Here is a 26,367-nt window from a genome sequence, read left to right on the forward strand (position 1 = left end):
AATGTTTTGTCATTACGGCTAACAATCATGTATTAAAGGAAAAATTAGATTAATGGATGTGGATATGAGTGATAATTCGTTAAGTGAATAGTTTATTGCTGAAGAATGAGGCAACGTATTACAGATGTACAATATTTGATCGTGAATAATTATTAATCATTCGAATTGGCGGTAACCAGCGTCTTGAAGTTTCAACGAACGCTTGAATTATTCCTATTGTTCCGGACAAGGGGGCATCCAAATGAGGAAACCGTGGAATTGAACCAAGTGGGAGCAACTCTGGGGCTCTGTCAAAAATCAAACGTCAAAACCGTGAAAAATATACGACAAGTAATTACTTTGCAAACGAATGATTGTTGTGGCAAGGTAAGTAGCGGTGTTTTCAATCCTCGCAAAATTTTCGTCGTTCTCACTGGCTAGTGGCACAACTTTTAGTTCTTGAGTTTCCGCACCTAACCCGGAATTGCCCTGTTGACACGTGAGGTTATGTCGGTGATCAGATATCTCGTTTACAACGCAGTAATTCGATTATGTTTATAATTTTAAACTTGTCAGGCGTCATGAGTCACCACTTGAGACTTTTGTAACTCTGTCATCGTAGGTATGCACGTCAAAGTACGACACATAAATCTATCATTCTTACATCTCTGTGTCACTCATTATTCTGTTTTTTTTGCTATAAACTCATATTATTTAGGATCGGTAGACTCTTAATCGTAAATAATGAACGATTATAGCGTTAGCAAATATTTCTTTTATTCTAAAACTGCACAAATTTATTGCCTTATTTATCTGGAAATTAAACGTAGATATGCGAATTTGCAACAGCGCTAATTGACTCCTGGCATTAAGAATTTCGTTTATGAAATATTAGATTATTTGCACAGTAATTTAGAATACACAAAAATCTTCACTATATCGTATGATTAAATGGGAAATAATATTTTACAGCTATGGTCTGAAGTAACGACTCAGAGTGAAGATGTTGCCTGAAAGAGAGGCGAACATTGAAGACATGACAGAAGGTTTGATAAAGTGATCACATATTAAAAAATAGGTCTTTGTCAAGCATGACAAAGTTAATGTATCAGAAACCCGTTATTATTGTGTGTTTATTTTACAGGGGGAGAAAATCAACCGACTACCGGCGAAGAGATACAAACCGGTAAATGACAACAATCGCTAATAAAAATTATGCGATCTATGAATAAATTGCATGTTCCATCAAGAAAGTGATGATGATAATGTTATTCAATGCCTGTCTATTCTGTCAGGCACATTTTTCTCGCACTAGTATTCGTTAAGTATTCTATACGTAATACAAAAATAGTTTTTTTTTACTGTGTCCGTTTTCTTCGATCGGTTCACCCGAATTTTTCAGACATTATTATGCATGCGTGACTTCACTTAGTTCCAGTGGTGTTCTGCTTTCGAAGTATCTATTTCTCCATCCGTCTCTGGACACAGTAATTCAAGAACGAATTTTTACTATATTTGGTAATGCATAAACAGTGCTCTATTTCGTATTTGTTCGCTTACGCATTGTATAACTCTTTTTTTCCCCTCCGATTCGTAAATTACGATTTTAATTCGTACGAATATTTATCATTGCAACACATATTTTATTGTTCCACCAAAAGCTCAGATGGATATCCGCACACTGTCCTATCTCTACTGTACTGTGTCAGGCTTTACATTTGGTGTAATCAAGTTAAGGAATTATGTGGGCATCTATTACGATACGAAGCAGGGCTTCAAATCTGGTTTGGTTTCATCATTTTCCCTTTAGTGTGCCACCCTTGTTATTCTTATTTACGAACTTGACCTACCTACCCACTAAACATCTCTATAAACATTATTTTTTCTCAATCGCTTAATCAGACAATCAAAAACTTTTGCGAGAAGTTTTTACTTCAAGAATTTCAAGACTATATAATCAGGTTTCAAATTAACTCACAGTCAAAGAATACAAAATATATACATACATATATATATGAATAAATTGCATATATGCATATATTTTACATAATTGTAATTTATATCCTTTCCATTATTCAAAATCAAAAGTTTCATCATCATCGCTTTTATTGTTGAAAATGTGAAATCTAGCAAGTAGCGCAAATTAAAGTGGTTTGTTTTTGGCGGATTTTGCAGAGGCGGTAGAACCAGTGACAATAACAAGTGGAACTCTACAGGAAGGTTTGACCGAAATTATACCTCAGATAATTCGAGGCTTGAATCAGGATGTGCTCACAATTCACGGATCTACACAAGGAGAGAGTAGCGATGCTGCTAGTATACACACAGCGAGTACTTCGGTTTCTGGGAACGGTAAGTACTATTTGTATAAATGTCACAGTAAATTATCAAACGTCATTTCTACAATGTGTTTTATTTATTTAAGTCATTGTAAAAGTAGCTATTTTTACCAGATAGACATTGTTAAAAATAAATTATCGGGCGTTTGAATTAGAAGTATACATGCATCGATTCATATACTTATTCCATTGTTGAAATTTCTTTCACAGAATCAACTTCTAGCAGAGTAAGCGCAGTTACGGTAGTGCTACCTTGGGGTGCTCAGAAAGAAACAGTAAGACCGCAGCAGATTGGAGACATGGACATGAGGCCAGGGGAATATGTGATGAGAATGCTGTTTGCAGATTTTACTATGCAAGCTGAAAAAAAGATGGAAGCAGTAATGACTGAACCACAGGTGAGTATTCTTTGAAATTATTGATGGCTTGATATGAATTCACCTTAAAAAAGAGTTCTGTTCTGTATTTTATGACCGAAACGCATAGTTACAAAAACAAATTCACGTATGTAAAATGTTTAATTTTTAATCAGGAGAAGTCGCTTTCAAAAGTATTACAAAGAGGAGAAGACGCGCAATTTGATCAACTCCTCTCTGCGTTTGGTTCAGTTGCTGAGCATTGCCTTCCATCGATATTGCGTGCGCTTTTCAACTGGTACGACCGTCAATTGGTCGATCATGGAACAGAGCAGAAGAAACCTGCAGCTGGAAAAGAAGATCAAAGAGGAAAAAGGTACGGTTAATAATGACTGCCTTAGAAATGGAGTAATGTGAGTTTATCTGAATTTCCGAAATATAAATTTATAACTTTTACAGCATAATGTATACAATAGTGTCAGGAAGCGCAGAGACGGTCGAAAGAAGCGAACCTGAGTTGCTGCAAGAACGTAGAGATCTGGCGGTGGAATTTATATTCTGTTTGATGCTCATTGAAGTTCTTCGTCAGCTTCCTTTTCATCCAGGACACGAGGATCTTGTATCCCACATCGAAAATATAGCTTTTAAGCATTTCAAGTACAGAGAAGGGTGAGCAATACAGATATTTGTTCTTAAGTCAAAGAAAGCCAATTTTTTTATTAGAATTTGTAACTAATCACGCTTCTCGTATTCTTCAGGATACAAAATGAACGCAACGCTGCCAACATTCATATAATTGCTGATCTGTACGCCGAGGTGATAGGAGTTCTTGCTCAGTCTCGATTTATGTCTGTTAGAAAGCGTTTCATGCTAGAACTAAAAGAACTACGTGCTAAAGAACCTGGAACACATACAACACAAAGTATAATCTCTTTGCTTATGGGCATGAAATTCTTCCGAGTCAAAGTAAGAATTGTTCCACTGTAATTTAATACGAGATTTTTACCTTGACGTGGATCCTATCAATTGTTGACCCTGGTTTTCAGATGGTTCCAATCGAAGAGTTTGAAGCATCATTTCAATTCATGCAAGAGTGTGCTCAATACTTTTTGGAAGTAAAAGATAAGGATGTGAAACATGCTCTTGCCGGTCTGTTTGTTGAAATCCTCGTTCCAGTTGCTGCCGTATGTCTTAATCGAGAGAATTAATAATAATTTCAAGTATTCCTTGAACTATGTGTAGAAAGATTTTTATTTTTTCTTTCCAGGCTGTCAAAAACGAGGTAAACGTACCATGCTTGAAAAATTTTGTTGAAATGTTATATTCCACTACATTGGACATGTGTACAAAGTCCAAGCATCGATTGGCGCTTTTCCCCCTCGTCACATGCCTACTTTGCGTTAGTCAGAAAACATTTTTTCTACAAAATTGGCATTATTTCCTTGCCATGTGCCTGTCGCATCTGAAGAACCGAGATCCAAAAATGTGCCGAGTTGCACTAGGTGAGTTTATCATGCAGAAATCTGTAAAATGTAAATAATTTATGAATTCGATTACATTATTTTTGGAAACTGACCCAATGTCAAAAAACTATACTCAAAATTTACAACTTTACAGAGGCTCTATACCGATTACTGTGGGTTTACATGATCCGCATAAAATGCGAGAGCAACTCAGCCACTCAAAGCAGGCTTCAGAGTATAGTTCATTCGTTATTTCCGAAAGGATCGAAGGCAGTGGTACCTCGTGACACGCCGTTGAACATATTCGTTAAAATCATCCAATTCATTGCTCAAGAGAGGCTGGACTTTGCAATGAGAGAAATAGTTTTTGATTTGCTGTCGGTTGGCCGTCCGATAAAAATTATTCTCACCCCTGAACGAATGAGTATTGGCTTGAGAGCCTTTCTTGTCGTCGCTGACAGTCTACAGCAGAAGGAAGGGGAACCACCGATGCCACGTACCATGGGAGTACTACCAAGTGGCAACACGATGAGAGTTAAAAAGACATTCCTGAACAAGGTAATACACCTGCTTTCACTGCATCAATAAATTCTATCCTAAATTAAAAATTTATACCTTTTATACATTTAATCACACAAGTTGAAATATTATTCCGACAGATGCTGACCGAAGACACAGCGAGGAGTATAGGTATGTCGTCATATTTTCCATACGTACGACGTGTCTTTGTAGACATTTTACGAGCCTTGGATGTACATTACGGAAGACCGCTTATGATGACCAGTACTCAGAATGTTAACAAAGAGCCTGATGAGATGATAACTGGCGAAAGAAAGCCCCGGATTGATTTGTTTCGAACCTGTGTCGCTGCCGTACCTCGACTTATTCCCGATGGTATGACCGGTGCAGAATTAGTCGACTTACTCAGCAGACTAACTGTACACATGGATGAAGAACTTCGCGGTTTGGCTTATCAGAGTCTCCAAACTTTGGTACTTGATTTTTCTGATTGGCGACAAGACGTCATTCTTGGTAAGATAATTTTCAAATTTTCGTATTATGTTTGAAAAACGTCGTTTACGATATAGAACAGACTGACAAATTTATGTTTTTGCTAACTCATTTCCTAATTCATCAAGCTATTCGTCTCATCGCAAATTTGTAATTTTTCAGGATTTACTCAGTTTCTTGCTAGAGATGTGCAAGATACGTTTCCTCAGTTAGTTGACAATGGGTTGAGGATGCTGCTACAACTGCTGACTAGCTGGAAAAATGCTCTGATAAGTCCGAGTGTGAGGTCCAAGGATCAGCAGGCAGAAACAATGAGAACATCTACTCGCGGCGAAGTTCAGACTAAGAAAAGTGAATCTTTGCAGGTTTGTTGTCAATCATTACGAAATTATTCTATTGGAGAATCGTTTGAGTGACGAAAAAATAATTTTTCATCATTTCAGAAAATTGAATCTGGCCCCAGTGTCTTTCACTTGGTCGAAGGTTTCGCTTTGGTCATGTTGTGCAATTGCAGACTTTGTCCCCGTCGATTGGCTGTACATATACTACGTGAGGTCAAACTTCTCCTCAAGACCTTAGGTATGACCTCTAACTTCATCGAATAGTTTTAGTAACGAGATACGGTTGTTCTGAATTTCTCGTTTCTTTGGATTTTAGGTGGAGTTGACGACGATCAGCCAGTAATAGATGTAATAGACGCTTGTTGTCCTACGGTATTAGAAAAATGTTATCATATGTTACCTCCGGGTGAAAAAGCTGCGGCAACGTCCACCTCAAATGTGGATCTACAGTGGATCGCGGACAGAAGTACATGCGTATGGACTGCTGGTAAATTTGTGATCACTCTAATCTGTGTTCAAGATTCTCTTTAATCCCCTGGTGTGTTTCATTTACCAAATTACGTGTTGTATGTCATATGTTTTAGGATTCCACGATGAGAATAGTACAAAAAGCTCTTCAACGTTGAATCTTAACGGCGCCGATCCATGGAGTAGCTGTTTGTTTGCGTTTCTGGAGAGGGATAGAGTTCTCACTTTGTGCCCTAATGCAGTAGCGCATTCCTGGCCGATTGTGTTTACTAGAATCAATTCGCTATTCACAGTTGTTGATCCGACGTAAGTTTACCTGTAGACGTTGTTCGTTACGATTTTCTGTAACATAAATAGAATAGTCGATACAAAGTTTCAATTACTTGTATAAACTATTTTTTTATGTTTGTGCTTTTGTTGACGATTTATTCCTTTTTATTTTAGACCAGTCAATGACAATAGAGCTTCTTTACTGCGAAGTTCAACCGCTGTAAAAAAACCTGTCAATGAGAGGGATGTCTACATGCACGTGTGGAAAAATTATCTCACATTTGGATACAGGGTTGTACCGCCGATACCAAGTCCGATCGTTCGTTGTGCCAGTCCTGACTTGAGCCTGAGGTGAAAGATTTGAATTTTTGAAGATAGATTTATATTCCTTTATCAACGTACATATCAGTATACAGTATTAATCCAACAATTAAAATTGAAATTTAGCTATTGTTTAGTTTGAATTTTTACACGTTAATGGAGAAGTCAGTACGAATTTAAAAAAATTTACGGAATAAGTAGTAACTATCATGTTTAGTGATTTTCAAAATTTTTAAACATAAACGCGAAGCCGAGGTGTATGCATGACTATTTTAACAGTCATAGAAAAAGAATTTCCCAATGACTTGGAGTATAGTTTTGATAAATTATCGGATTTATTACGTACAAATAAGAAGAGGAGAATCTTACGCTAAATTATTTGACGTAGATATTACTCCAAAAATTACTAACCTACACAATATGCTTCCGTCAAAACTCGTTATATGCAATTGAACAGGTATTGAGTGGACGTAGATTAGTAATATATATGGTTGTTATTGGTGTTGGGTCATGTCTGCTTATGTCTGTGGTGTTATCGAAGCCTATTTATTTACACCCTGTCATGTTCGATATCATCGAACATATCATATGTCCAATGCAAATGGCATTCTGTTATTTCCACTTACTTACCAATAGCACAGAGTTCGCGTCGAGCAAGTAGAATTTTTAAATCACACCATGCCCAAATTCCACTGTTCCAATTCTTAAATCTGAGTGTGTCGATCAGAGTCCTGAAATTAATCTGCAGGGTAAATTTTGTCTATTCAGTCGGTCTTAATCGCCTTCAATTCCTGGTACTCACTCGTTTACAAACAAAAAAAGAGAAATCAAAAATAAAACAAAAATATACAATTATCAGCTTTAAAGTGAAGATACGAGCATTACAGGTGTTGTTAATTACTCCAGCAATTGATCTGTTTTTTGTCAATACGTATAAAGCATACAGGTTTTTCAAAATTTTTTCGTTACAGGAAATTTGATCACATTCTAATGCCACGAATATTGTGTTATAAAATCTTAAAAAGTTAGAAAATCTGTATCTTTCTGACTTTTACCCTGTAAGGTCAATTTTAGAATTTAAAACTGATTTGTAGGAGAGATATTAGTTTATTCATTTCATAGTAAATTAATGCAGAATCTGTAACCAGAGAGCCAATCAGTGTCGCTGTCTTGTCACCCGCTTATGGCTTTCCCATATTGTGTGTCTCTTGTTGGTTGATTGGGTAGAGTAGTCTTCAAAGAGTAATTGATCTCTGATATAAGGAGAATTGGTGGTACTATATTGCATACTCTAGTGGTCAACAAACGGTGGAGTTTGGTGTTTTATGCATGAGTAAGGAGTTGAGTCAGAGCCTGGAGAACCTCGGCGGGGCGCAGACCCTGCCGGGCCGTTTCTCTGTTTCCTCCATATCCGGCATCTACACGAGGCATAAGCGGACCAGGTGAGCCATTAACTGTTGCGACCCTCCTCGCTGCAAATTCACCATTGGAATAACATTTCTTGATTGGTAGCAATTCTTCAAACATATCGGCAATCATGACTTGCGCTTAATTTGGTTTCGTAGATTAAATTTCAAAAATCTACATTTTTTTGCCGATATTCTATCGAATAGTTTTAACATTCTCATCTATTGACTTTATTTACGTTATTAATTTTAGTTCCTAATTCTTGATATCAATCAATAAAGTTTACTTCCATGATTGAATGTGTAGATTACATATATCAATTAAATAGTACGTAGCTAGCTAGTTAGCGGTGCGGAAGTTATAATTAACAAATAGGGAATAATATCGGGACTTCTTTTTTACTTAATTTTTAATAAAGTTTCAGCGACGCTTTGTTCGAGATTACACTGTCAAATCGATTTTTTCATTCAAGATCATGGTGTTTTTAATGATATTAGCTGTTTAGTTCCGTATGCAGCGGATTAGTCAGCTTTCAGATCATTCGTAATCCTGCAATATGGTTGACCTAGAGAGTTAGATTTTTGTGTTACAGCACAGTTTGTCGAATAAATTTGAACCTCTATCGTTACAAATCAAAGTTGGATAAAATAATTCGTTTTCGTAAATGCAGAACGTCGTTTATTTATTAGACCAATGAAGCACTGCTTGGAAAACAGATGACTTCACAAAGAATTAGAAAAAAGTTTTGTTCCAGAGTTTGAAAAATTGCTTGTGTATATTGCGAAGTACACTGCAAGTGAATATTTAAAATTCATTTGCAATTTTCATTACGTTTGAAAGTTTTTACCAGCTTGTGAAAATTTTGAAAAAGTTAATAAAAAGATCAATCTTCAAGTCGAGTGTTTTTCTAGATAAATCTGTAGCGCTTTTGGTATATACCTGGATTTTCATAGAAATTGTTTCTATCTAAAGTTTCAATCGACAAAGTCATATATACATATATACGAAAGAAAAAACACCGTACTGTAAGAGAATCCCGCTATAGCATAAAAATCTGACATTTCAAAAGTTGATAACTTTCTAGACAAAAAAGATATTTCAGATCTGACTAATTCGCCTTGAGTGAAACAATTCACGTACAATCCAAGAAACTTTAGCCTCAGAAATATAATTATCTAGAGTAAGAAAGTTTTGAATTGATTAGCATGATTTTGTATGGCATGCCTAGCTGAACAGTTTCTGTTTACTACCTGTGAAAATCTTTTTGTTGCATCTGCTTGATGAAATGATGCGTCGGAATTGGGTGCTGAGTTTTATTCAGTCGAATACATCAAAATTTTATTCTCGCAGCTCATCGCCGGACAGTCTATCTGCGGAACGAGGCGACAACAAGTCTCCAGGAGCAAACGCCAGTCCAGCAGCGCTCTATAAACTTACCGTACCCCTGCTTCGAGTCGAAGCAGTGGATGTCAGAGATGCGGCTGTTCATGCTATAGGAAAAGTCAATCCCGATGCTCTCAAGTACGTCAAAGAAACTTCAAAGGTCACTGCGCGTTTTGCAAAATTCTCGTCATTTCTAACTGTCAATTTTCAGGGATTTGATGGAGGAACTTGTACCGTACATTCGCGAGGCTGTTGATAGAAAACAGGAAAATATGAGAAGAAGACGCCGACGAGACGCGTTGCGATTGCAGCTGGTTCGAGTATTGGAACTCATCGCTGAGTACGGGACTTTTGGAATCTGGTTGGTTAAATACGCTGATGTTATGAATTGACGGAAACAAGTATTTTTCACCGTCAGATATTGAATTAGGCAATTATTATAGATTTTCGAAAGCTGAGTTCGAATTTCCCTTCAAAAAGTTTCTAAGTAGGTCAGTTTTGTTTGCCAATTTAGCTTGAAATTACGGAAATATACTTTACGGAATTTTTTTTAATCGGCTATCTCCTGAAATACGCTGAACAGTGATTTCTTTTTGTGATTTTAAGTAGAGTTTACGGTAAAAGTAGACTTGCCGCAGACTTTTTGCACCAAAATTTTAAATTCTGCATTACAAAATATATACAAAAACATCTCGTTCAATTTCTGTCAATGTCTCATGTGACATTTTTCATTCCGTATTTGAATCCTGTTGGTTTTGGTATGTTTTAGTCCTTCGGTGCTGGATCGTGAGACGCAGTCTCTGCATCCAACATTTGTGGAATACATGGATGGCGCCCGTGTTTATTTGGAACTTGAGACAGACAAAGAAGCTCCCGCAGTCAGAGATATAAAGCTGCACTTTTGCAACTTTATCAGGAAAATGATCAAGAGCTTTTCACGTGAGTACCTCATCGATGAAACCATATAAAATTAGCGAACAACAAACATCATAATACAAAAAGTCCAGAGTGAACTTGATCATTGCCATACCTTTCAATTTTCAGTCGAAACCTGTCACACACTTTTGAAGAGAGATCTTCGCAGCAATCTTTTCACATTGTTTGCAAGTTGGGCCGGACCATACGGTCGTCCATTAACCAGTAATTCGTCGATTCACGAAGAAGAGAAATTCTGTTCCGAGCTTCAACTTTCAGCCCTGCAAGCAATGAGCGGTTTACTCTGTTGCGGACCTTGCTTTAATCCTCAAAGTCTGTCAGAGGAAGGCGCCATTCTTTATCAATGGCTCGATTTGCTTTTGGCCAGTAAAGATGAAAAGGTAAATACTTATGGATCGCCGTGTTAGGCTCTTATCAAAGATTTACAGCCAAATTGGACAATATTTAAACTCTCAGAGCGTGCGTTGTTAGGATTTTTGGAATCGTGGTTTACCGGTTACTTACAACTATCTTCGCATCATAGTTTCCCTGTAATATGGAAAAAGCTCTCACTAACTCGTTTTATTATTTTGCTGTTATTCGATCGATTCGACGACTAAATATTGTTGGATAAAACCAAGATTGGTTATTTGAGTTTTCGAAGTTCTGAGTAAAATGTTGTTATACTCTCGTAGAACAACTAATTGAAAGTCGTTTGTCACACTAAGCGAAAAAATATTGTCCTTTCATATTGCGATCAAATGATAGCTTCCTCACAGTAAATCGGTTCGATACTGTTTCTATCTACAGATTTACGCGCTGGCACGTGAAACAGTGGTTTTATTGCTGGAGGGTAATCCTGATATCGGAGCTCTACTAGATTGGGTCGTAGATCGATGTTACACCGGTGCTCCTCAGGTGGCGGACGGCTGTTTTCTCGCTTTGGCCACAATCTTCAGCGCAAGGTAAGAGATTAACTCCCAAGATCAGAAAACATCCTCAACTTTTATCGTTATTCCTTTCTTTACCCGTCGTTTATATCCACACGTTTCGCATTTGAAAAAATGATCTCTCAACGTCAAAGAAGCCCTGTTAAAAATCTTTTCAAATTCTTTGAATAATATTTCGTCTGCTTGTAAATATTTCTTTGACGTTATTCAGAGCCGTTTTTGATGGCATCAAGAATTCCTGGTAAAAATTTTGTATACCGAGTCGTTTCAGTGTATATAATATACCAGAAAAATGCTGATCATATTCTTACGTCTGGCATCAGGGGCAGTTAAATTGAGCAAACTTTGCAGGAATTTTCTTGAGTATGTATCAGCGGTTTTTATTGCCACTTTGGCATCTATACGTATGCACATATAACGTATATGCGTGTTCTCGTAATCGTAAGTTCGAAAAATAAGCTTTCCGTTCGACCTTCTTGTATACAATTCGCGACGAGTTGAAAACACGGGACATGGATAGAAATTGTCGGGAATCTTTCGAAAGGAATTAAATTCCTGGCATCGAACTCTTCCGATCGGAATTTTACTTTAGAAATTGAGTCGAGGGTCGATGATTGAACTTGTTGAAGGGGCTGTCAATTCTACGAGTAAATTGATTTGAAAGTAATTAAAAAAAAAAAGAAATTGCATTTGCATGTAATTTAACAGGTCCAATGATATTTAAAGAAATTATCACCTTCACCGTCAGGCGACAATCAATTTTCATGTTTCCTTTTCAAGTTTGCGCTGATCGTACAATAACGGCTGTTAAATTTTCTCACGCATACCGTGAAATGCGATATTATGGTCAGTTGGATACTTGGGGTTGCTGCAAATCGCCAGTGACTTATATACACGCGCACATTGACGATTTGTAGCCATCCCAAGAATCCAATATATATATATGTATATGGGGCATTCCAGATCAAATTAATAACTCGTGTACTTCGCCTGCTTCGACTTTGATCATCTTTTAGTAAAATGTTCTTACCGATCCAAAAGGGTCTCGGGATTTTTTTCAGATTCTCTTTAGCCACTGGTGATATTTATAAAAAAATCGCAATAACAATTCCAAAAACGCTATTGTTTAAAGATCTGAAAAAATTCACACCGATTCTATTATGTAAAATGTGATTATTTACTATTATATTTCGCAAGTTTTTAGGTTTTCCATGTCGGAATATATGTATATTTTTTTTCTTTTATTTATTTATTTTTTTTTCTTACGTCTCGATCTAAATACATTGGAGAATCGCATTATTTTCGTGATTCCGTGATCTTTTTTTAGATCGGGGAATAGGAAGAAAAAACAAAAAAAAAAAAGGAAAGAAAAACGAAACAAGAAACAAACTTCAATTCCGACATGAAAAAACTAAAAACTTGCGAAAAGAATAATAAATGTTGAGACGTTATCGCACGGTGCTTAAAAATCATATTCAAAATGGTAGAATCCGTGCAAATTTTTTCAGATTTACAAAAATGGCGTGTTCGGAATTGGTTTTTCGATTTACTTTTTTTCTAATTTCACCGATGGCTGAAAAAATCTGAAAAAAATTCCGTGATCCCTTTGGGTCCGTAAGAAGATCGTATTAAAAAATGGTTGGAATCGAAGAAGGTGAGGCAATTTGACCTGGAACGCACTATATATGTATATATATATACATAAGTATATAAATGATATGTACACGCACATCATTTAGGTACGTATGTACCGGCATTACGAGAATGTTACGACCCTGATATCCGTGTATCTGATATACGTATAGCTGCCCATATAAATACTCATTCCACACGTACAGAGGATTTCTATCTCGACAGTTTATTACGGCAGTTTGAGTAGAAAATTTTCTTTCCAAATATCTGAAAATAAACGTCAGAAAACGCTGGTACAGTGTATTTGCGAATTTTTTTTTTATAAATTGTCATTTTGGTGAAAAATAAAAAAAAAAAACAAAAAATCATCCAAGAATTCAACAACTCTATGCAATTCGCATAATTTTCCCGATTTATCAGCGTACGTAGATTATTTGTAAACATTATTCTCATTTCCTTTTATTTTTATCCTTTCTTTTCCTTTTTTTTTCTCATCAAATCGTTGAATCGTTCTCAAAATAATATATTATGAATTTTAATTACAAGTTTATTTAATTGAAAATTAAACTTTCTTTATTTGTATTTCGAAAGTTTTTTTTTTTTTTTCTAATCATATATTTCTCACTCTAGAGGAGGAACTAAATTAATTCTTTTCCGACAAAAGAAATTTCTTTTACGAACTTAGATTTAAATTAAAGTAGGCTTATACGCGTATCTGGAAAAATTGATTACTATTCTTACTTTATGAAAATCAGAACAAAGAAACGAATAATATTTCATCTCGTATAGTTCTATTGGACAAGTGCATTTTACGTAAATTATGTTGATTTAACAGCGATTATGTACCTCCGGTTTAACGGAGCTTACCCGAAGTTACATGTTCGTCATATTCTGCAGTCCGATTATCGTCCGCTTCGTGAATCACTAATTGAATCTGCGCAAATTTCGCTTACATTATATTCGGCATAATTATTTCTCCCCGTATTCCGTTGCCGGGTTGCTTTTGTGTATTGTAATCCTCTGTAGAGAGAAATCTGGTATAATTGACAACAAAATGGGGCAATTTGGATCTCCGTGGCTCGGTCTCTGACAAACAGGGTAAAATTCTCGTATCCAGAAATTATATAACTTGTACGAATACGAACGTTCCCTGCAAAGTGTTCACGGATATTCAAAGTCGTTCAGGCTTTACGGAGAAAAAAAAAAAAAAATTTGCGGCGTGAAAAACAACGGAAAAGGATGAAAAAAAAAAAACTATCGTTGAAAATCGACTTGAAAATCGTTAATTAATCCGCGAATCACAAATGATGATGAAAATATTCTATTCGGGAAAATGTTTCGGAAGGAAAACGCGTGAAGAAATAAATCAAGTTGGATCCTTTTTTTTTTCTCAAAAGTTTCATGCGATCCTAAAATAAAACTGTAACTACGATCCTGCTTTTAGCAATATTCGAAAAATCATATTGTTTTACGTACATATGAAAATGGTTGGAAGTGATTCTCTGCGCTTAAAAACTTGGAGATCGAGTGAAAACCCAAGATTAGAATATCTTTATGGTTAAACTACGTGTTCAAGATCGATCGATCGCTTTGCTTCTTTTTTTTTTTTTTTTTTTTCATCATCAACACTGGGTGTTTTTCCCAATTCGTTACTGCTTATTTTCACACGTGCTCCGGATGTTTTTTCTCTCTCGACACAAGCGTGTATAAGAATCGGATTAATCAGGATCGCCAGGATCAGTGAAAATCTGGAAGACCCGGAAAAGTCAGTGCGAGTGGTTCGGATGTCCTGCTGTGATTGACGAATCGCGTTACAACATGTATCCGACGAAATAGAAACACGAGTCGGAAAAATTAAGGATAAATTTAACGTTTAAAACCATATCCAACAATGATATTTCCGTAAATGATAAACACGTGTGTACACAAATTGAAGAAAGTTTAAATACTACGTGATGTAATTTAATCACAGATATTTATAATTAGAATTTTCAAAATTTCAAAATTTCAAAGTTTTCATTTGCCAATTGAAGTGGAGAATTAAAAAAGCTTCCAAGTGCAATTTTTTTTTCAAAACTGATCAGAAAAAAAAAGAAAAAAAAAAATAACACCGACAGCCGTTTTTATCTTTCCTTTTCAATTAGCCATAGACGTGTGTAAGAAGAGCGGGAAAATAATCTATATCTGATTGTCGACGCGATAGAAACGCGCAATAGAAAAAAAAAAGGTCAATTTCTTTCGACAGAATTAACCGTAGCCCAGCTATTATCGCATTTCGCAAGCTTCGACCCGAGGACTGAATCAAATTATCAGAGTTAGACGATCTTGAGCCTTTGCAGATTCGCGTCGGCTGTACATTTTCATTATCTACTTTTTCTTTTTTTTCCATCCTTTTTCTTTTTTTTCCCCCTCTCCTTCACGTCGCGAGACTGGAAAACTTTCACCGGGTTTGATATCGCAACCGTTAATCAGATTCTACGAGCTAGGTGAAAGATTGTAACGTTACGTCAACTGTTTTATGCCAATTGAAAACGTCAAACAAAATTTCCTCGGAAAAGTTTTACGTATCCCTTTCGTAACGCGGCGCGAAAAATTAACAGATAATAGAAAAATCAGCAGAGATGGAAGGTGAAAAAAAACGATTGATATTTTCTTGGTCCGTTGGTCGTGTCTCCTTTTTTTTTTGTTTTCCATTTTTTCTTTTTTTTTTTTTCGTTTATCCTTCAAACAGTACGCGGCACTGAATAATCAAATAGCGATTTTATCGATAGGCTCCAAGGGATGGATGGATGGATGGCCTGTTTTGTATTTCTTTGGTGCTTTCCAAATTTTTTTTTTCTTTTTTTTTTTATACGCGCAGATCATAATTACAATAAGTTATACACGCACGTTTATTAATTGAAATTCCCAGAAATCGGTTGAATAAATGTTAAACAATATTCGACGTTTGTAATTGGCTGTAAAAAATTATCACATCGTACGTACAAAATATTTAGATTTTATCGACCGATCGAGATTAAAAATTTGAAAAAATTTGTAAAAATGTTAACATTTTCAAGCTTGGACACGGAGTGGGACGATTTCCCTTCTTACTGTTTTCAAGCTTTTTTCGTAAAAAAAAAAACCTTAAAAAAATTAGGAGCGGAAGTCATATTACAATGTATGGTTGGTGAAAAATTTTTATACGTCACATTGGATATTTGAAAATTTTGAAAAAAAAAATTGCAGATGTTAAAACGGTTTAATTTTAAAACCCAGGTCGAATTTTCGTGGAATGTCTCATATACTCTTTGGATTTAGGACGATGAGATAAAAAAAAGATTCAGATTCAAATTTTTCGATCCAACAGTTTCAATGTAAAGTAGAAAAACAAAAAAAAAAAAAAAAAAAAAATTCCACTTTGTCTCAAAACCGTATGCCAAATAATTATTATCGTATTTACTTACCGCGGTATTAATTTTTTATATTTTCTTCAAGACCAAACACTTTGGTCTTCATCACGTAAAATACGCGCGATAGATTATAATGTTACAGCCGTACGTAATATGCGATAAAAGCTAGACAGCAAAGAAAAGCGAAAGAAGAAGGAGATGAAAAAAAAAAAAAAAGGAAGAAAAGGGTTTCGAAAATTGCTCATCGTCTTTTCGTCGTGATGATAATGGTCGAATCGCGTGCCGCGTGGTTCGATCAATGCTCTGCATACCGTAAATTACTTTGGCGTTTTAAGACAAACGGAAGTCACAGGGGTTCTAGGTGTGTACGTAAACACGTTTATAAGTCAGATAAGAAAGGCGAAGTGAAATCTGATACGCGAATCGCTGAATCGTCTTTCGGCCGATGCTGTAAACATAATCAAGAGTCAATTTGCACATCCTGCTATTATTGGTAATTCACTTTGTGAATGAATCGAGCCTCTCGAAAAAAAAAAAAAAAGAAAGAAAGAAGAAAATAAAAATGTTGAAAGGTCTCTCTCTCTCTTTCTCTCTGTTGCAGATGCGTCCTTTTTATCTTGCCATTTGTTAAATTGTGGTTTCTTGTGGACAAAGTAATGGGAAAAATTACACTTTTCAATTAAGATCACAAACATCTCGTGCCGTTTGTCATAAAAAAAAAAAAAAAAAAAAAAAAAAATCGTGTAATCTAATTCGCAAAAGCACACCTATTTACTATTCCGAGGTTTAACCTTTTTTTTTCTTCTCTTTGTTTTTTTTCCTCAAACGTAGCAGTAAATACTCGACGACATTAACGATCTAAAACACTACGCGGCTTGATATTTTCAAATGATTGCAAATCGGACATCTCGTCTTACGATTAAACGATTTCATTTTATCGTAAAAGAACAATAAATCGTCCTTTTTACAATGATCGATATAACGGAAATGAGTATAAGAGGGTGTAACAATATTGCTTCGTAATTCGCCGATTTCTTCTTATCAATTTTTTTCACAATATACGGATCAAATTATTAAGCTAAGCGTGATTGTTCCTTTTTTCATTGCGTGAAAAGGAATTTTTCACATTTGTATGGATAAATGTGTTCATATTTCTTTAAAAAAAAAAAAAAATAAAAAAAAAAATGGAACCGAAATATTAAGGTTACGTGGCACTCCTACCTTTACCGACCGAGCAAACTCTCCATTTTTCTTCCTATATTAAACCTCACTCATCCCGGAATTGCGCCAAGTAAATATCTCGGTTGCGCGCTTTTTGGCCCTTGAAATGCGGGAAATGTGGGAATAGTAACACGTGTCAAAAAACCACACATTGTATCTTTTTTTTTTTTTACGATTTTGGGGATACGAATAGCTTTCCTGAAGCCCCGATAAAAAAAAAAATAGCTACGCACCGTCGAAATTTCAACCTTTTCTCTTCGTTTGTTTCTTTAATGTAGGAAGAACAAGGGTGAGTTTGCTCCGTCGGTAAGGTTGGGAGTTCTACATGACCTCAAATCAAAGTTGCACGATAAAGCGTGCGTATAATTTGCCGACAGGCGAGAATTTAACTTTTACATATCGAAAAAACTTTGGCGAAAAGTTTTGTTAAAGAATTTCAAGCTTCTTCAGAAATCGTTCATGAGCTTTCAAACTGTTTGCTAATATATTATACATCAAGCTTGCAAATTTTTTCGTAAATATGCACATAAACTAGGCGCATATATATGTACGTATAAAGTATTATGCCGGCACTAAAGTTTGGAATTTTCAGCCTCAGACACGCCGATGGCGCCTTGAAGGATAATTTTATAATTGATAATAGCCTAGGTGGTTTCATCGTGTAATTTAGACTGTGCAAGAGTCATTTGGGGTTCTTTAAACCGGTGATAAACCTTCGCCCTCGCTTCGTCGCGTACAGGGTGTTCCCTGCCAAATCTACCGACCGATCCCGATATGATCTCTTTGTCTTTTTAAACATCAAAATGTTTTACTTCAAAAACGGAATGTTTCTATTTTCCTTCTTCTTCTTCTCGGTTCAAACAAATCGATTCGAGCGTTTTTTCACGTAGCTTTAAAAATTCAGACAAGGGTAAAAGTTAGTGAAAAAAAGGGTTAGATGCTAAATTCACGTGGAAAGATGGATATTTATGTGTACGCACTAAATCGGAAGCAATTAACTTCGATTCGAGGGTGTTGCTTGCGAAGAGAATGCCGGAAATTGGGATTTAACGTTGAATTTTCATTCGTCGAAACAAAGCCCGGCATCCTGAGAGAGAGAGAGAGAGAAAGAGAAAGATGGAGAGTTATTTTTTTTTTTTTCCATCATTTGTTCCCTTCGCGAAAATTGGCAAAGTCTTCTCGGGCTGGAAATCGGCATTAGACGGTGTTCCGTATCCTATAAATCTTCGTTTAACCTACCGAAGCGAATCGAACTTTATTGCATACAACTGCCGTTCCGCAAGCATCGGCGCAGGGATCAGTTAAAGGCGGAAGAATACTCGACGAAACGACGTGTAAAGTTTGTTGTTACGAAATTGTTGGGTTTTTCAACAATTAGAGAAAAATAAAGAGAAAGCAAAACTTTCACAAAGTGTCGATCACGGATATCAATTTTCCATTTTTTTTTTTTTTAACGAGAATGTTTTGCCACGAAAATTTAATATTAGAATAAAGATGGTAACAACTATTTTATTTTCCTTGAAGACAGTAAATTTCAAGAATGATTTTCCATTTTCTTTTCTCAGCCACGTCGTTAAAAATGATTTTGAATTCAGACTTTTTTTGTTTTCTTCGACCGATTGATCGAGAGAGATGAATAAAAAGCATCGATAAACGTTATTTGGATATTGATCTACGAATCTTCAGACCCACCGAAGCACGGCAATTTGTAAAAAAAAAAAAAAAAGATTTCAAATCGGTTCAAACGTGACACATTGTAGTCAAATTTGCAGCTAAAGAATCAAACCATCCAACCAAGTTAAAAGTCTTACAATAAAACTGAGGAAACAAATTGTTGCCCAATACTTCGCCTTTAACGAGACACGTTACCGAATCCCAGAAACCTTTTCGATTGGCATGAAATATTAACTATGATATATCAACAAAGTTTGGAAAAACAAACATTATTACCCTGCCTGTTTACTTGTAAACTTTATTCGTTGTTCACGTTCTTGGAATATACCGATTCGAATAACGTGAATAATTGATTGTTGACGTAGTTCAAAAAAGTTACTCGATGTTTCGTAAAAATTTCACATAAAAATTCTTAACAATTACACATCTTATTGATTATTTTCTATTGACAATATTTGCGATTCACGTTTGATTGATAGAATCGAAAGAAAAAGTTTGAAAATTCTTGTGGAAAGCGGTGATTTAAACATTTTTTTTTTGTTTTACATTCACGATACGATTTGCAAAGATAAATAAACGGGTATCGATTTGTTGTTCGAATCGTGCTTTAAATTAATTTTTTGAAAATCTTAGAAAATTATGTAACAGACAAGAATCTTCTACTTTCTCGCAGTTAAGAGATATAATTTTCGATTTTCGATCCCGCGGTATCGCTCACAATATATATGGGAAATTCCTTGCGAAGCTGACCAACTGCTTTTTTTTTTTAATTTTTATTCCGCAATTGTCCCAACTCTGAAACAGTACTCCGAATTTTTTCAGATTTTGTATTTAACCGGATAATTATTTATAAATATTGAAAGTGATTTTGAATAATGGGTAAATTTTTTTTTTCCATTTTTTAAGCACTCCATTTTTTTTTGCTCAACTAAAACATTTTTCGAACAGTCTGAAAATTCTCGAAAAATTCTCAAAACTTTTATCTTTTATTTAGAAAATTTTTGAACCGGTTTCATTACGGAGCGATTTTTGTGACAATTTTTTTTTTCTCATCAACTTCGTAATGAAACCGGTCTAGAAATGTTCCAAGTCAAGAACAGAAGTTTTGAGAATTCTTCGAGAAGTAATCGAACCGTTGAAACAATGTTTTAGTTGATCAAACATATCAAAAGTGGTTAAAAAAAATATTTAAATAATTATTCCGTCATGTGCCAGATTTTGAAATGTTTGGAAAAGAAAATACAGTTCTTCTCAAGTTTTTGAGAATGTTGAAAAGAACATTTTATTAAATTCTCAAAAACTGTATTTTTTTTCCATTTCAAAAACGTTCCGTTTTAAAATCGCTCTCAATATTTACAAATGACTAACCAGTTGGATAAAAAAAAAAAAAAAATCTAAACAAATTCAGGGTACACGATCAAAAATTTTTAGAGTCAGACTCTGGTTGGATTCATATGGAATTCCTTATATTTAATATAAAAAACTTCAGACAGTCAGCTTTTTAGTTATTTTTTCGCTGATCTCCGCAATACTTTTACACTGCAGAATTAAGGGAAAACTCTTGAGAACTGACAAAGTTTGAAAAGAGAGAGAGAGAGAGAGAGAGAGAGAGAGAGAAAACACGCACAGCGTTTTCACCCTGAAGCGACGACGGTCGTCAGACGTTGAAATTTGGATACTTTCTTTCGGCACTGCGCGGCTGTTCACATAATTTCTTTTATAATAAATTCAACCGCGCCTTGTCCGAGAAAAGACGCGTCTTTTTTTCTTTTTCAAATTTTTTTTTTCTTTTTTTTTCTCATTCTTTATTTTACGTCAAGTTTATAACTATTATTATACATGTAATATAATACATACATTTTCTATATATATGTATATTAGACTGGGCCAAAAAAACGAAGAATTTTTTTTTTAATGGTACTGTAAAAACATTGTTCATGACGACAAATAAAAATTATCCTGAAGAGTTTGAGCCCTTAATATTAATATCAAGGGTTGTGTCGTTACGGCTATTGATTTTTTAACAGTTACCGTATTTTTTTTACCCAAAATCCGTGAATTATCAATCTGAAAAATTTTATCAATCCATATTTTTGAGTGAAATTAAATTTCCTACAAAAAAGCTCTCTTACTAAGTTGACGTAGATCGAGCCGTTTCCTTGTAATCGTGCCTTAAACATTGATTTGTTTTTTCAAATTTTCGTTCGAATTTTCGATTCTTGTAATTACCAGAAAAATCAATATTTTCATAGATAAAACAATTATTTTTGTGGGAAATTCGATGCTCTACAAAAAAGATCTCTTAACATTTTTCATGAAATTCACTCCTTTAAAAGTTATTCGACATTGAAATTGTATTGAAAAGTAATATATATATGTATATGATATTCGCGCGTGAATATTTATACAACGTTTGAAGGGTTCGCTATTATTTGAGTGGAAGTTGCAAAGCTCTCACAGGCATTTTACACCTCGATTTGTTCCTTGACTTTGAGACATTCCGTGGAAAAGTTTCGGCCTAAAATTTTGTCGCCCCCTCAACTAATTAATGCTTCTACAATTTAATCCTCATATAATTCCACCGATCCGAGGAATCTTTGCCCCTGCCAATTAATTTGCAATATACGTACGGAGTTTCGAAGCTTTCACCTGTTTCCCAAAGTTCTTTCATCACCAAGGCTCGCTTTTAACCTTAACTGCTTTCAAACCCTTTGCCATATCTTTTTCTTTTTTTTTTTTCTTTTTTCCTTTTACCTTTTCACATTATTTATTACGCGCTTAGCGTGAAAGTTGAAAAATTCATTTCACTTCAATTTACTTGATACCCGCATCGACTAGAAAACCCTCTTCTTAGAACCGTTCTGACAAATGTCTCCAGATGCAAAGAATTCGCGATCAATTAAAACCGGCACGAAACTTTTGAAAACTTTCATATTAATTGTACCGTTCGAATATCGATTCGTGCTGTACGTACATTTTATAAGAACCTGTCGGCGACTTTTCAAGTATTGAAAAGTTGATCAAGCCCGACGGAACGAAAAGTTTCGGAGTGGACAGGAAAAAAATCATTTGAAAAGAAAGAAGAAAAAGAAAAAAATTATACCCGATTTGCGCTAATAATATAGTACGCAAATACAAATGAAACTCTAGGCATTCGTATTTATGTTATACGATACTGATTCCTAGAATAACCCGTTATGGAAAAATTTCAAAAAACATTGCACAATAGAAACGTACGTTCGAAATGATAAAACAATGGTTTTCTATTTTATTGCATAGAATATCGACACGGTTTTTATTACCCTTGATATTTGAATTGACTTGGTGAGATTCGATGTCTGTTGGCATCTGATGAAAATTGGCTCTTAGTCATTTGTTTTATCGAAATTTTCATACATGAATCAAACAAGCAGTATTTACAAGAAAATATCGCTTCTTTTTTTAACATCCAACGTTTATCAAAGAAAGAAAAAAAAAAAATACTACGCAGCAAAATTCTTTTTGTTGAGCGATGTTATTATTTTGCATTGACGTGTTGATTTTTTTTTTTTTTGTTTTTTTTGCAAAAAACACCAATTTGGGTCACGTTCGAATTGACGAATGGAAAAAAAAGCTGCGCGCGAATTAGCGAAGCTAAAAATAATCGACGCATCGATTGATCGAGTCCAAAAAAATAATCGAACGCGACTAGATTGAACGGGTAAAATTGAATCGATTAATCGATTGTTTCGTATTTTTTTTTGAAACTGTGCATCTTGAAACCAAGGCTACGTAAATTTCAGTAGCTACGTAGTCTTAATAGCGGAAAAGTTTTTGTGACAATGTATAGTTTCGTTGAAAACTTTCATTTATCTTTCACTTGTTTTATCAAATAAATGTTATACCTAGCGAGTTAAAAAATAATAATGATTGACGCATCGATCGCATAAATTGTTGTTTTATCGCGTCGTTAATGGTAGTGAAAGAGAAAAACCGATCGCGATGAAAAATAATCGATTATGCTCGATTAATCGGGAGGGGGGGGGGGGGGGGGGGGGTCGATTTAACAACAAATAGATTATTTTACCTCAATCTCAGTACGAACTGTCTCCTTTAATTTTATTTAATTTCCACGATTATACACACACACACACACACACACACGCCATACTGATGAATCCATTAGGCACTGATGAAAATCGTACTAAATTGTGAGCTTTGATTTTCCCATATGTATATATCTGTCTCCTTTTTTCTCCACATCACAAGGGGAGTTTGTAGCTTCGATCATCGGGCAGGGAACCGCGTCCACCCGACTCGTTAACTGGCTCGTCAAAGAGCAAAGGATGAAAAAAAGAAAAAAAAAAAAAAATGAAAAAAAACCCCGTGACACGCGGCTAAAGGGGTAATTAAAATGGCTCGAGAGCAGAAAATGATACCGGTATATATACACACACACACACACACACACACACATATATGTATACGTATACATGTATGCATAACGTGTAATAAACGCGTTCCGCAGGGGATAAAATCGTCTATCATCATTCACGAGTCTCTCTGCCAGGTATGAAAATTTATATTCATCTCCTGCACGTACACCTTGTCGATGAGTGTTGAGCGCATATTTAAAAAAACGAAAAACAAGAAAAAAAAAAAAATTTGGTATCTAAAACATCGATAGAAGTTCCGTATAAAAAGGAAAAAAAAAGAAAAAAACAATTTATTGTTTCAATCTTATTTATAGGATAACTTCACAATCGAAGTTGTAATGAAAAACGTTAATCTCTTAATTTTATTCATAATACCATTTATAAGAAACAGCATCGATCATCGATGATTGGTAAACTGAAATGATTTTCACAAAGTCAGAGCCTTTTCGTTATTAATGATTTTGATGTTATTTTTGCGGTTCGAGATACCGACAGATTTCACGATCAAAAAGATTTAATTAACAGTGAAAACTGTCTGAATCCGCATCCGCGTCTGTTGATTTTGTCGAAACGAACGGTGTTTTTGAGCATCCCTAAATATCGACATCGGAGTATTTAGGTCAAGTGCCAATCAAACTTCGTTATCCGCGTAACGCGAGCTGGGGATAAATTCTGCAATTACGTCGGTCGATGATTCGTATAATCACTGTTCGGGATATCGTTTTCAGCTAGTCGTACAAACTTTTTAATGCCTGCGTACATGCACAGTTTTCGAACAGAAAAATCTGATTCGGGAAATATTTTTGTATTTTAGTATTTCCTCGAACAGGTTTGAAACATTATTGTTTGGTAAAAACTTGGAAAACTTTCAGGAAGTAAGAAAATTTTTAAGCTTTGTTTTAGTTTGTTGAAAAAGTTGCCTCGTCGTTTAAGGGGGGAACCTGCTTTAGAGGCTTCAAAAAATCGCTTTTTTCGAGGATTTTTTTGGGAAGGAAAGAAATATCCGATTAAAACAAAACTTCCAGGATTCATTGTTATGTATTTCAACAGTCTTCTCGAATTTTTTTATTAGGATACGTGTTATATTATGCCTGGTACAAGCATTTCACCGAGGCGTCTCGAGTATGCATTTGTCGTGCGGCCGGAAAGGTGCAGGTCGCAATTTCCATCTGAAACAAAGAAACCAAAAAAATTTTTACTTCTCAATAGTATAGCTTCTAGTTAAACCAAGAAAATTCCGCAAAAAGTGAAAAATTCAACAATTTTTCGCAAATTGAAAAAAAAAATTCATTTTTCTTGGGAAAAGAATTCAATTTAGATTGTTTAAAAAGCGGGTTAATCTTAACTTTCTTAAGGTTTTTTAGATTCAACTAGAAGAGAATTTCATCCCGAGTCCAATGCGATTTGTCGCGTTTCGATAGGACGTTTAGTTTTTTCCCTATCTTTCCCGCCAATTAGGAAAAAGCGTAAAAATGAAAAACGGAGAAATCGTGCGTCAAAGTTTTCGTACATAAAAAATCGTAATTTTCTTGAACTTACCGCGTTGATATGCTAATCGGCGATTCCTGGTCCATAGAGTTGCCCTTCTGACTCTTCAAAAAACTGGTTGAAAATTTCAAAAAACCGCTCGTATACCTGCTGGGCGCTTGCTCACTATTTCTTCTGTAACTCCGAAAATATTTCGAATCTGCGTCTGAAATTTTAGGGACACATTCTTGGATAGTTTGGGAAGACATTTATGCAAAAAAAAAAAATCGGTTTTTTGAAGCCTCTAAAGCAGGCTCCCCCCTTAAACAACAGTTTAAAATACATGCGCGTTACAGTTTTCTTTATTTCGGGTAATCTGCTCAAGTAGATTTATAAAAATCAACCCCTCGACACGACTTGCTTCGGAGGGTGGTTTCAACCCCTTGAAGTGTCTAATGGCAGGTAAAAAAAAAAAAAAAAAAAAGTTTGTCGCCTAGTTTTTATTTTACCGTAACATATTTGCAAAAGAAATGAAATCGGAGAGATCGTTCTGGGATAACTTCCTTGTCAGAGTTGTCGAGAGAAAAATCCTCTTCTACTTCCGAAGTATTGTTAATTCCGTTTGAGTAACAAGCAATAAATGTTTCTTCAACCCGAATTGGTCCGCTCGTTGAAAGCAAAAAGTTCATATCGAGGCTCCTGATTCGTTTGGCTTCGGATAAATTGCGTTATATTCCCTCGGACCGTAGCGAAACCACTTAACAGTTATAACAAGAAGCCGATAAAAGCTGTGCGCTATGCATTTAACTCTCCGACAGGGTAAGGCCGGAAATTAAGTTTAGAACTCAAAGTAACCACCTGCAACCCATCACCTCGCTTAGACGACACCCGCGTCGATGTTGAACGCCAGTGGTCAATCAAGTTGAAGCTGTTAAAGCTGTTAAAGCTGTTAAGTAATGCCTGTTATGTAGGGCATCCAGAAATAAAAGCCCCTCAAAAAAAAAAAAGCATCGAAACAACAAACACAAAACGTGATGCGTCATTTTTGTCTGACAATGAGTTACTTTCGCCTTTGGTTATTTTTATCTTGGGTCATTTTCGATCCTGTTATTTTTTTCTCCAGTTATTTTGCTTTGAGTTATTTTTGTCCTTGGTCATTTTTGATCCTAGTATTTTTGTTTTTTTTTTGTTATTTTGGTTAGGGTTATTTTTGTCTTGGATTATTATTGTTTGGGTTATTTTTGCCGTTGGTCATTTTTGATCCTAGTAATTTTGTTTTTTTTTGTTATTTTGGTTAGGGTTATTTTTCTCTTGGGTTATTATTCTCTTGGATCATTATTGTTTGGATTATTTTTGTTCCGGG

The 26,367-nt window shown here is 35.3% G+C and overlaps 1 protein-coding gene across 8 annotated transcripts in view; it reads left to right on the plus strand.

Annotated features, from left to right (window-relative positions):
- The first annotated feature begins 123 nt into the window (after positions 1 to 123).
- Positions 124 to 26,367, plus strand: part of LOC124174663 (protein furry) — a 106,613-nt gene continuing 80,369 nt past the window's right edge. For 2 of the 8 annotated variants that reach the window (XM_046553990.1, XM_046553993.1), the window contains exons 1-23: positions 141 to 366; positions 952 to 1,025; positions 1,124 to 1,165; positions 2,155 to 2,331; positions 2,529 to 2,716; positions 2,851 to 3,050; positions 3,134 to 3,343; positions 3,433 to 3,640; positions 3,721 to 3,858; positions 3,942 to 4,176; positions 4,292 to 4,695; positions 4,797 to 5,169; positions 5,311 to 5,513; positions 5,592 to 5,727; positions 5,806 to 5,976; positions 6,074 to 6,263; positions 6,402 to 6,578; positions 7,844 to 7,990; positions 9,306 to 9,476; positions 9,550 to 9,699; positions 10,108 to 10,277; positions 10,383 to 10,654; positions 11,064 to 11,218. In XM_046553990.1, the coding sequence (XP_046409946.1) occupies positions 983 to 1,025; positions 1,124 to 1,165; positions 2,155 to 2,331; positions 2,529 to 2,716; positions 2,851 to 3,050; positions 3,134 to 3,343; positions 3,433 to 3,640; positions 3,721 to 3,858; positions 3,942 to 4,176; positions 4,292 to 4,695; positions 4,797 to 5,169; positions 5,311 to 5,513; positions 5,592 to 5,727; positions 5,806 to 5,976; positions 6,074 to 6,263; positions 6,402 to 6,578; positions 7,844 to 7,990; positions 9,306 to 9,476; positions 9,550 to 9,699; positions 10,108 to 10,277; positions 10,383 to 10,654; positions 11,064 to 11,218 (4,160 nt within the window). In that variant the 5' untranslated portion in view covers positions 141 to 366; positions 952 to 982. Of the gene's footprint in view, positions 367 to 399; positions 616 to 951; positions 1,026 to 1,123; positions 1,166 to 1,665; positions 1,941 to 2,154; positions 2,332 to 2,528; positions 2,717 to 2,850; positions 3,051 to 3,133; positions 3,344 to 3,432; positions 3,641 to 3,720; positions 3,859 to 3,941; positions 4,177 to 4,291; positions 4,696 to 4,796; positions 5,170 to 5,310; positions 5,514 to 5,591; positions 5,728 to 5,805; positions 5,977 to 6,073; positions 6,264 to 6,401; positions 6,579 to 7,843; positions 7,991 to 9,305; positions 9,477 to 9,549; positions 9,700 to 10,107; positions 10,278 to 10,382; positions 10,655 to 11,063; positions 11,219 to 26,367 lie in introns of those variants that run through there. The other 6 variants (XM_046553998.1, XM_046553997.1, XM_046553992.1 and 3 more) reach the window with 6 other exon arrangements.

This window comes from Neodiprion fabricii, chromosome 2 (genome assembly GCF_021155785.1).
Source record: "Neodiprion fabricii isolate iyNeoFabr1 chromosome 2, iyNeoFabr1.1, whole genome shotgun sequence".
NCBI lineage: Eukaryota > Metazoa > Arthropoda > Insecta > Hymenoptera > Diprionidae > Neodiprion > Neodiprion fabricii.